The 12,270-nt window shown below is 33.2% G+C and overlaps 1 protein-coding gene across 2 annotated transcripts; it reads left to right on the plus strand.

The window, feature by feature from the left end:
• The first annotated feature begins 1,122 nt into the window (after positions 1–1,122).
• Positions 1,123–4,188, plus strand: LOC130625560 (uncharacterized). Of its 2 annotated transcripts, XM_057440667.1 has the most exons (4): positions 1,123–1,263; positions 1,466–1,498; positions 2,156–2,292; positions 3,204–4,188. In XM_057440667.1, the coding sequence occupies exons 2-4, from the start codon at positions 1,489–1,491 to the stop codon at positions 3,765–3,767; spliced, it is 711 nt and encodes a 236-aa protein (XP_057296650.1). In that variant the 5' UTR covers positions 1,123–1,263; positions 1,466–1,488; the 3' UTR covers positions 3,768–4,188. The 2 variants fall into 2 exon arrangements, with proteins under 2 accessions (XP_057296650.1, XP_057296649.1); XM_057440666.1 differs by lacking the exons at positions 1,123–1,263; positions 1,466–1,498 and having other exon boundaries at positions 1,823–2,292.
• The last annotated feature ends 8,082 nt before the right edge of the window (positions 4,189–12,270 follow it).

The following is a 12,270-nucleotide window of genomic DNA, read 5'->3' on the forward strand; positions in this document are numbered from 1 at the left end:
TACAAATGTAACTGTAGTGTGTATGCTGAGTACCTGGCTAGATACTTTTGGTTTGAAGATGCACAAGCAACTACAACAATGACAAGTAAACACGTGTTAACGATATCTTTTAACAAACTTTTGGGACAAAAATACTAGCTAGAGTGTTGAAAAATAAATGGAAGTAAATTAGGAAACAAAGTATAGCTAGTGTATAAACAAAAAGAAATAATTTATATATTTTTTAGGCAACATAAATTATGGTCGATGTGCTTAATGTAGGCTGTGTGCTGAAACTAACTTAGAACGGTTTAGTCAACTTTTCAGAAGTATTGGAACCTAAAAGCACCTTACGAAGAATGTTGTGGGTATCGCAATGTTGCAAACTGATAATATTAATGATATAATCTGTCGTAAATGTAAAAGACAATTCAAGATTTTCTGCCAGAATGCACAAATAAGCTTTTGGAAAAATTGCAGTGTGAAGAGTGTTATATCACCACCTAAAGCTCCTTAACATTATTTTGTTTTGGACACCTACTGCTGATATTATGTCCAGCATAATATAATCTTGCCAATGCTTTCAGCCCTCATCGACACAATTGCTCATTTTCTGTATTTAAAAAATGAGGTAGACAAAGTGAATTTGATAAGGCTTTGACCATGGGCGTTATGAAAATTTCTCATTTTCTGTAGAAATAATTAGTCTCACGGCATGAAACTTTAGTATGTTAGGCTACTTAAAACATACGTGAAGAAAATTGTAACTTTTCTTATGAAAAATATTTGACAAAAAAATTATTTCACTTAGCCTTCTTAATTCATAACAGTTTACTTCCTTTTTTTATTCTCAATAAGAGCGTTGTAACAAAAGAGAGATTTATTTAAACAATACTTAACTGAAACTCTGAACTCGTATATAAAAAAATGCGTCTTTATTTGTGATGACATCTGGTGTGTGTAGCTAGCTGGCTAACAGTTGAAAAATTAGAGATTTTTATATTCTTTTGGATACACTCCAATGACTTCGTATTCATTCTGAAATTTGACGGTGTATACAGTAGCTAGAGGTAGCTCTAGCAACCTACAAAAAATCAAGTAAAACAATCTCAAAACTCCCGCCACAAAAACACCATCTTTGATCGAAAACGTCACACACACATTACTTTTCTCTGCAAGCTTAATTTGGAGCGAATTTAAGTTTGTTGTACAAGGGCCTCGTACGCGTTTTATCTTCACATTTCTGCTATTTAGATGAGCCAATAATCAAAGAAAAGACCAAAGGTAATATTTAGTATAATCAGTATAGCCAAAGTAGAATGCTTATTCGTATTATACTGACATCACAAGGGGTGAGAAACTTTTATGCCAAAGAAATTATGATTTAAAATTCTGCCCTGTGCTTCACACCCTAGGAATTTTCTCTGTATCTTATTCGTATTAAACTTTGTGGAATTGTTACCCTATAATTATTTTTCTCGTTTAGATGAACCAATACTCAAAGAAATCATGGTCAAAGGTAATTATTGATTCAGTAAGGATTAAAGCAAAAATAGAATACAGTCAAACCTGTAGAAGAGGGCCACTCTGAAAATATAAATCATACAAGAAATTTTATTTTCAAGCCATGCAAACTGTAATTTAAATGCTTTTCTATGCATTTGGATTGCAATTGAAAAGTGGGGGACGTTTATTTTTCGTTTTCGAAAAGAAAAATCACTGTCGTTTTAGACAGGTATCTTATCTTGGGAATAGAAAATAGCTGTACCTAGTCTCGTTTGGCAAGTGGTCGTTTTATAGGGTAGAAGGTGACCAAAAATGATATTAGGGGCCAAATGCGGTCGCGAAAATTCTATGTACTCTGAAGTAACTCAGCACATAATTAAGTTCTTTTAAGGTTTTAATATTTTTTTCACCCAAACATTATTTTGAGTACACAACTTAATGGTGCGGGCATATATCTTTTTGGGGGGGGCGTTTTTGGCTTCCTCTCGATAGATTTAGGTCCATTTTAATGACACTGACAGACACAACATGTGGGCTAAACCTAAGGACACACAGCAATAAATTCAGGATTCATGGACATGCTATCAGTTTATGTACTAGGAAGAAAAGAGTAACTTTTCATTATATGTTATTTAAATTAATTATGGTAAAACAATGTTTATTCATTTAGTTTTTAAACATGACGAAATATCACACGAGCTGCAAGAAAGTTTTGTCGAATTCATAAAAACAAGGAAACGCTTAAAGAGTGAGCTCCTGGCAATAGCAGATTACCTTGAGAACCGTAAAGGAAGCAGAATTTTCATAGTAAGTTAAAAAGGAAATAATTTATTCTTCAGGTCCACTAATTTACAATAATTTATTCTTCAGTTACACTGTTAAAATAACTGGGAATCGTACTTTGTTTCTTACGTACTGACAACGTAAGTATTTGGTCGAGCGGTGCAGTATATTTTCGCAATTGGTTAACAATATCATCGTTCTGGAAAAAAGAAAAATTTTCCATTAAGTCTATTGTCTCGAAAAAAATTTCTTGCTCGGTTGCGTTGATTCCATTTCATCACTCTAATCATCAATTATTTCAACATCGTTTTTCTGAGAGCAGATGTTTTTAATATGGCAACAGTGACAATATCTGGGGAGGCTGTGAACTAAAAAAAGGGAACAGAATGGAAGCTCTCTGGATAATTACATTCACTGGCAGAAAGTAAATGTTAAACAAACTAAAGAAAGTTTTGTGAATGGTGATATTTTATAGAAAAAAAAACTTTCTTTCTAATAATGTTTTATTTTCTTATTTTTCAGAATTCTGCATAATGAACAGTTCAAAATATCACGGGTATTTTTTCGAAGGGACCCTAAAAAAGGCTTAAAAATCGTAAAATTCAAAAAAAAAGTTCGAAAAATTCGGGGTAAATTAAAGAGAATCTTAATTCAAAACCAAGGCACCAAGGAAGTAACTCGAAAAATTGGGGAATTCGAATAATCCGTTTTTCGAAAAATCGGGGTTGAACTGTATATAGAAAATAAGACTTCTTCTTTTTACGTTAAAATTATACCCATAAATTTTATTTCCCTTTTCCTTGAGATACAATAAACTATGCATTGATCACCGGTATGAGATATGCATGTTAACTACAAAAATTAAAATAATTTATTGTGTATAAAATTGCTTAACTTTTCGTTTTTCAATTTTTTTACATATATATTCTTTCTAGTTAACAGCACTCGTTATAATTGGTCTTGCCGTTGCCGTATCCATCTATCATTCCTTACCATACATGGCATTCATCTTATTCTTATTCTTTTTGATTGCGCTTGTTTTTGTAGTTTATTCTAACTCTGCCATAGTAGGAGCCCGGTTGCTTACACTTAAATATTTATACAATGAGAAGCACGCAATCACACTCCTTGAAAAAGAGCTAAAAGGTCTGGTGAACATAAAAACGATGACATTTGCGGGGAAAAGAGAAACAAGCATAATCAGGAGTGGTGCAAGTGTTATTGCTAATTTGTTGAAGTTGAATAAAGCTGATGATGTTACTGATACAGATTTTCGTTCTCTTCCCTATATCGAGACAGCATTTGAAATAATTGGCTTTTCTGTCAAATGCTTGACAGATGATATTATCTCTATCGGTTCTAAGTTAATTACCATTCATAATAATGAAATACCAAAAAAAGTGAAATTTATTCGTGAACTTGCAGTGCAGATAAATGTTCCTGACGAGGAAGAATTCATAAGAAAGTTTAGAAGCTTGAGAGAGCAGTCAGCTAATTGAATTTCCTAACACTGAATGGCAATTGTTAGCAGTGATTGTGCCTTCAAATGAACCTGGAAAAGATATGAACTGAAAGTAAGATTTTACAGGTGGAAAAAATCATGTGACGGATTGTGGATATCCTGATAGCAACAGTCAAAAATATATTTTTTTATTCATTTTTTTTGTTTAATTAATAATATTTGTCTTTTTATCATAATTAAAATTAATAACGTGAACAATGTGAGTAAGTTATTTTTAAGACATATTAATGTTTCGTAATTATCTATTCTTAAAAAATACTTGTGTAATTTTGTGCAACTTTGTGTAATTAAACAAACCGGAAATGTGTTATTTTAAGAGACATATTGAAATTTTAACCCAGTTCCTTAAGTACTCATTTTTTCATACTTTTTTCATACAACTTTTGGCGAGCACTGAATTTGGCGTTTTCAACGATTTTAGTCTATAATTGTTAAATAAAGTGCTTAGCAAATTTAATTTTTTTTATCCATCGCCAAATTAAATGCTCGCCAATTTCGATTTTTTTTATCCATCGTCATAAATGGTCGCCAAATTTATCTTTTTTTTCATCTTTCGCCAAATTCAATGCATAAAAATTCCACTTTTTTACAGACAGAAAAAGTGACAAAGAAAACTAAGCTAAATTTTACATGACTTCTTTTGTTTGTATCATAAAGTATATTCATGTTTAAAAAAGGGCGAAAAATATGTACCTCTTTCGAGATTTTGATTACCTGTGCAACGGAAAAAGTAAGGCCGTAGGGCAAGAGAAAGAAGGTATATGACCTAATGAGGTACACCCATAAAGTAGTGTGTAGTTTATTAACTAGGATTGTTATATAAGCTAAATGTTAATTTCTTGATATCAAGTAATTCTATTACAGGATTATGAAGACTATAAAAGATTAATACCTAGTGTAATGTCTTCTTTATATCTGCCGTTTTATTGGCTTATATCGATCACGTGAGCGGGCGCTATTTTTCTGTAGCGACCGGCTAAAATGTACTCATAAAAAAATAAACAAACTTTCGTGAAATTTCAACGCTGCCAAAGCTCCAAAAAAGATCCAAGTTTTGAACTAATGATTAACCTTTTGGCAGTACAATGAAATAGATCAATTTATACTGGACCAACAGTCTCTGAAAACGAAGTATATATGCTGTGAAATATGGAAGCCATACCTTCAATGAGGTCTGTCAAAGCAACATAGTTGCCATAAAAATAGAGACTTCCTCAAAAGCTACAAATTCATCGTTTCTAAATGTCTCACATCTGAGTTTTTTAAGAAAGGATAAAAGAAATCCACTAAATACCATTCCCGAATAATCATCATCAGCTATCTCTTAAAAAAACAAGTTTAATGTGATGTCTCTACATTTTTAAAATTTTCAGAATAGAAGTAATAGAATGTTTTCATCATGTTCGAAAGGAAATTTTTCCTTCGGTGGATCAAACGTTTATATTGTGCAAAAACATTGTTTCTACATACATAAACATTTTGTATTATATTTTTCATCCATGTGCCAATTTTTTGTGACTCAAATCTACTTTGGCTATACTTCAATTCCTATGTTTTTATCAGATTACCAAGTACTATATGGCTTATAAACCGTTTACTTCGGTGCTATGTGAAAGAACAGCAACCTCGGCTTATAAGCCATTAGTTCGATATGCATTGCGTATTCTGTGATGTTGCAATAGCAAATTTTCTTGCAATCTTAAGAGGTAATACGATCGAAACATTTTAAGATTTAGTGATTAAGCACCAAACACTTCAACCCTTTCACAATAAAATGGAAGAGAAAATGTTAAAAAAAATGTCATCGTGCAACAAAACTTTTTTTAGTAAAAAAACAAATATTCACTTATAGACCTTATCTTGTTGAATTGATTCAGTAAGCAAGGTCGTTCTATTCCACATGCTGGGTTTTCTTCCTTACCCCTTCTACACAGTTTATACTACAGTTTAAGATCTGGACTTGAAAGATCAATCTATTGTTATTTGTTAAGTACTTCATAGTTTTCAGTCATATTTATTTTCAGTTATTCTTTAACGCTTCAGCATTGCCACACAACAAAATTTTACTGGTCTTTCCCAGAAACATGAAAAAGAAATAATAACAACAATTTTAAGTAGTTAAATATAGAAAAGAATCCAGCACGACAAAAAAACCTGTTAAGATTTGGCAGATGAACAATGTGATTGATAAGCACAGTTTAGTAGTAACATTATCCTTGGTAGCTGACATCTGTTCAGTATTTTGCTCATTGAATTCATTTTAATTCATGCCTAAAAGTCTGGTTCCCAAAACGTGTGCTCCATTTTTTTTTGTTATTCTTAAAGGACTTGCCATCTGGATCATTACAATTTCTCTTTCCAGTATACTTGTTAGGGCTTCCCTCTTACCTTGTTAACCTTCTGGGGTTTGCAAGCGGGCAATACGGGTTTTGCGAAGGAGTATTGCCCGTCGTCAAGAAAAATGGTAGCTTATAATGTAAACAAGCACGAAAAAAAAAGTTTTAAGAAGTATTGAAAATTAGACCTCGGGCGATATTTTGCGGTACAGCCCGGGGTAATCGGTTATTATTGCATTAAAATTGTTTCGAACATCTCGTCGTTGTTCGTTCCGGTCTTACTACTATCATTAATTAGTTCCGGTCTTACTATTAATATTAGCGGTATAAAGAAAATTGCGTGTATTTCTCTGCAATGGTGCAAAAGCGTGGTGTGAGTTAGTTCAACACGATTGGGACAGAGAAACTTGGAGGTAAACTTCTAATAATATCCTCTTAAAAGTGATAATTAAGTGTTTTAAAAAGCGCATGTTCTGATGAAAGCTTATCCTCTTAAAAATGTTTCTAAATTTAGTGATAAAAACCATACATCTTAACCGTTAGAAAAAAAGTTCGTAATAGATAATTGAACAAATTAAAAATTGATGCTATTGCAAGTAAACCACTTTAGAAAGTAGGTAACGGATGGAGATTCCATCCTCCACTCCAAGTGTAGTTAAATTACTGCCAGAGATTCGTATACCGTTGCTCTCACTTGCTAGATGCCACACCAGCCGGTTGGTGGTTAGTAGATGGCACTAAATGGGCGGATAACATAAATTTATATTGAGCAGGAGCGGGGACTCGAACCTGAAACCTTATGATTACAAACTGAATGCGCTACCACTACCCCATCTTTGCACTTATATGGAAGCAATTGCAAAGAACTAGTAATTTAGTAAGATCTTTTCACTCTATATGTTCGGTGTTCTTCTTCGTCCCGTCCACGCCGTGTCTAATACAGAATGGAAAACCTAGCTTTCAAAAATGGATATATTGTTACTAGTTCAATCATTCCTGATTTCTTCAAAATGCTGAGAACATTTTGCTTTCGTATTGACTGAGTGGTCACCTATATCAACGTTTTATCTTTCAAAAAGTCATTCTCGACTATTCTTTGACGCTTCGACATGGCTACACAACAGTACTTTTATCATAATTGGCCTAGACAAGAGAGACAAACTATATTTTAAGGACAATATTATTCACGTTTTTCTTGTACCTCTGTTGCTGAAATAGCGGCTGCATAAGTGAAAAAACGACCTCTAACACCGCCTATCTAATAAAACGCTGAAGGAAATCGACTTCTGGCTCGCCGAAGATAGGCAGAAGAAGCTGGAATAAGTTTATTTTTCACACTGCTCTACCAGACAAACGATAATCATAAAGAATTTGAGGATAATAGTCGTTGGACCATGGATAAATCCACGGGTTCGCCCTTCCTATTCTTTACTGCATTTCGTGTGTCTTCCTACCGGTTATCATTTTCGCGTGACAGACAGACAGACGTATCAGGTATTATAATATTTTTCGACTGTAACATATTTTTTTAAAAAATAACCTTCCCGCAACGATAGCTGAAAGAAAAACAATGTTTACATACCGTTGTTACACCGTCATAGCAGAAACAACCGGTTATTATAATTTTATTTTGCAGAATAAGTGTATGTGAAAGTTAAAAAACTTAATTGTAACACTGGGCTAGGCACTTAGTACAGTCAAACAGTGTTGGACAGGCGCCTAGGGAAAAGACACAGTACATTGTAACACAAGGCTGAGCATTTAGTACAGTCAAACAGTGTTGCACAGGCGCATAGGGAAAAGACATAGTACATTGTAACACAGGGCTGAGCCTTTAGTACAGTCAAACAGTGTTGCACAGGTGCATAGGGAAAAGAAACAGTACATTGTAACGCAGGGCTGAGTAGTATTAGTATAGTTCACTGAGTTGAAGAGGCGTATAGATAGGGGGTAATATCCAGAAAAACGTCATTGCAATTACGGTTTAAATAAAAATACGGGGAACAGCATGTCGTGGCCCGTCTAGCTAAAACAATCGCTCAGCCATTTTATTTGCAGAAAAATAACAGATGTAGCCACGTATAGCTATAACCATTTCGCATTAAAATTATATACTGCTTAAGAATATTGTTGTATAGCCTAACTGCATTTTTATATATACTTTCAATTTTTAAGTAAAGGCATAGCTAGCTAAATGGCTACATCATCAACATAAAAATAAATATTGGGTAGGATAAAAAACTCTTATACCATACAGAGTAGTAATAAGGCAGTCTCTAGCTTGGTAGCTAGCCTTAAAAATATTCGTTCCTAGCCAAAAATCCTAAAACTGATCCTAAAAGTGCGTTTAAGATTTGTACGTGGCTAAAAAATGTGACAATATATTTATCTTAACCTTAAAAACAAACAGAGAAAAAATATTACACAAATAAAGAACTTATAGAAGACAGAAAGGTAAAACAGACCTACAAACAACACTGACCACCATCACTGTAAAAACTACTTTATTCGGAGAAATTTTCGCGAGAGAAAACTTTCAAAATTGGCCATTCGCGAAAGTTTAGTCAGTACAAACTTTCTAAATTGTCGATTTGCGAAAGTTTATCCATTAAAGTTTAAAAAAAATGCTGGTTTTAAAAGTTGACTCGCCTTCACTTGGCTCGCCCTCCTAATACAAAAAAGAGACAGCTGGCGCTGGGAACGAGGTTGAAATAAACTTAGAAATAAACAAAAGCAATAATGTTTCAATAATGTTTTATTTATTTATACAAAATCTTCTAATAAAGTGAAACAAATTCATTTGTAAATATTACAATAAAGTGCATACATATATATAATAAAACAATATTTTAATCCAAAACGCCAAAGAAAAACAGTTTGCAACCATTATATATATACACACCTTGCAAGCTGTGTTTTTCTATATTTTGTATAAACTCTTACCGGGGAGGACTCTGTGCAATATACCGAAATGACTGATCCTTCTCGATTTAAATTTGATGTGTTCCAAATCGTAGTTTTTTCAAATTTTGTGTAAGATTTAATGGGTGACAAGATACATAATGTGAATAAAAATGATTTTTTTGAATCAGAAGCACTCCCCCTACAACCATTCTTTTTTTTACAGTTTGTGATGCTTTTGTGGGGAAAGAGTGTATGCAGTATCATCAAAATAACTGATTTTGGTTGCAACCTTTTTTTCTTTGGCGTTTTGGATTAAAATATTGTTTTAGAGGGCATATGCAGTAAATATGTGTACCAAAATAATTAAATTTTGCAAACTTTAATTTTTTACATTTTGATTAAACTTTTGTGGGAGACCGTCGGTTTGCGAAGGACTAAAATAAGAGATTTTAGTATTATTTAGAATTTGTATTTTGTGTGCAAATTTGGTGCAAAAATTGACATAACATGAACTTATAGATTGATTGCTGTTGTTTAACATGCCTCATTATGACTTTTATATATATTTTATGAAAACATTTGTGGCAGAATACTATGTGAGATTTATAATTTTGTTTACTTTATTGATGGTAAAACAGCAAGCAAGTTGCTAAAAGGACTGATTTTTATTTTTTTTATTTTAGGTTTAAACACCTTTTTTTGTTGTTGACATTTTCTCTAAAGTTTAGTGAGGAAGGACCGTATGCATTATATCAAAAAACGTTTTATTGCATTATAATTTATCCTTGCAATCCCTTTTTAACACCTTAGATAAAAATTTCTACTTGGGCACAAATTATTGTTTATTCTTCACATTTTGTGTCAACCTCTGGCAGGGTTTGCAATAAACTAACTGATTTTAACATATACAATGAGAAAAATTTGTCTTTGACATTGATCAGCTTTTTTGTATGTGTTGTTGGACACCCTTAATTTTTTGGGTCATTTATATAATAATGCAGATGTAAGATGCGCACTGCTGTATTGTTTGTTTTTTAATGGACGTATATCTGCTACACAAATTAAATGAGAATACAGTGGATTCTGCCACGCGAAACAGGTAGTATGACATTAATCACGCGGGGTAACACTTTTATTTGTGAATTTAAATCTGGGCAATAAGTAGCGCATGAGACAGTGCGCCATTTACTCACTGAACATGCGGGACATAATATTGGGATATATTTTTTGTGTTTCTGTTTTAGGATCAGAAGTTATTTTAAAACGATGTTTTGGGACATAAATAAGGTACACAAAGATAATTTATTTAAACAAATATTAATTTGTATCGATGCATAATACGTAGAATTCTTCTTAAGTTAACTGAGCACATGGGGGACAATTCATGAATATTTTTCAAGATAGCAAAATGTTGTATCACGCCGTCATTAGGGAAATTTGCTTCACAGAGTAGGAACATTGAGCTTTTAACTACCATAAATAAAATTTTCGTCATTGCACACCCCTGTGGACATTTTTACCTGTGAATGGTTCTTCATGATTAGACATTCGAGCATGGAAGGCGGAATTTGGTCAGTACGTATAATGATGACATTTTAAAGGTACTAAATTGTAAATTGGTTGCATATTATATCACGATCGCAAAAAGCATAAAGCTAGAAAAAATGATCCCATAAAGGTTAAATTTTATACTTGACTTCAAGACGCATACCAAAGCGTCTGTTGTTGAGGTTTTATTTAATACCGTTTATCTCAGGACTTTCAAACCATCCTTCATACTCGTCGAAATATGTATTTAAAAAGAAAATTAATCAAGGATCTGGACGCCGTTTGCAGAATTGATGAAGAGGAGCGGAATGCTTATAACCAAGTTAGTGGCAAGAAGACGATGACGACAATGTGTGAGAGCCGGAAGAAGACGATGACCACGTTGCATAGGAGCCGGAAGAAGACGAGCCTAGAAATGTGTTTTATCTGTTTTGTGATTTTAACGATGAACCCAATTTATAAAAAGAGGTTTTTACATACCATAAGAAAGAAAATATATTGTTAAAAAAACATAAAAATAAGTTCAAAATCACGAATCGCGAAAGTTTATCTCGCAAAAATTTTTCAATTTGTAGATTCGCGAAAATTTATCCAAAAAATTTCGCCAGTTTTTTAGCTTGCGAAAGTTTCTCCGAATAATCCTTGTTTCCCAAAATCTGCGGAAAGATCAAAGGAATATCGGTAACCCTTTTGAACAGACAAAATACGGCTATTATTAAAGAGACTAGACGGTGGCCTGTGGATAAATTCATGAGATCGCCCATCCTTTATTTACGGCATTTTGTAAGCCTCACTTTTGCGCAGAGACAGACAGACGGAATAGGGCTATTATTAAAGAGAGTAGTTCGCCCGTCCTTTAAATTTACCCGTCGCAACAAAGTGGATAAAAATATATCACATTTCATATTCGTGCGCATTTTAAAAAATTCGTGTTTCCGTTACGGAACGCTGCTTTCGCGAACAGACAGACGGACTACGACTATTATTAAAGAGATACTAGTCGTTAGCCCGTGGAAAATCCACGGGTTCGGCCGTCCTTTATGTATCGCATTTCGTGTTTCCGTAACAAAAAGACAAACAAACGTACGAACAGACAGACAGACGGAATGCAGCTATTATTAAAGAGATATCTTTTTAAAAATATTTATGTTGCCTTTATAAATGAAATTATTTTCTTTTCACATTTAAAATTTAAAATCGCTTTTATACCTCCATAGGCAAGCCACAACTTAAATTTTCTGTTATTGTTGTTGTTTTCTTCTTCTTGCGCTACCATTATGAAAAATTTGTCCCGAAAAGCGCTTTACTCGTGCCCAGACTGCATTGTATGAAAGTCAGTAATGACATGATATTATCTATATTGTTGAATAATCCTTACCGCTCAGTCAGGAAACATGGTTTCTACAAAGATATGTTGATTTTGACCCTTTTTTTATTCAAATCTTGACAATTTTTTTTGTTACTTGAACCTTAGTTCTATTTTCCCGTAGCGGCCAGATAAACGGTTTATAGGCCATTATGAAAAGCTGATGCAAAAGTTGCAACTTAGTAACAATAAGAGACAAACACTCAATAGATTAATGTTTTTATTGCGTTGAACCAAAGAGGATGTGAACGACATTCTTAATGCAATATGTCAAAGGAATAATAAAGTTATTTGCATGCGTCTCTAATTTGTGAAATCGTCCATAG

Source organism: Hydractinia symbiolongicarpus, chromosome 14 (genome assembly GCF_029227915.1).
Source record: "Hydractinia symbiolongicarpus strain clone_291-10 chromosome 14, HSymV2.1, whole genome shotgun sequence".
Taxonomy (NCBI): domain Eukaryota; kingdom Metazoa; phylum Cnidaria; class Hydrozoa; order Anthoathecata; family Hydractiniidae; genus Hydractinia; species Hydractinia symbiolongicarpus.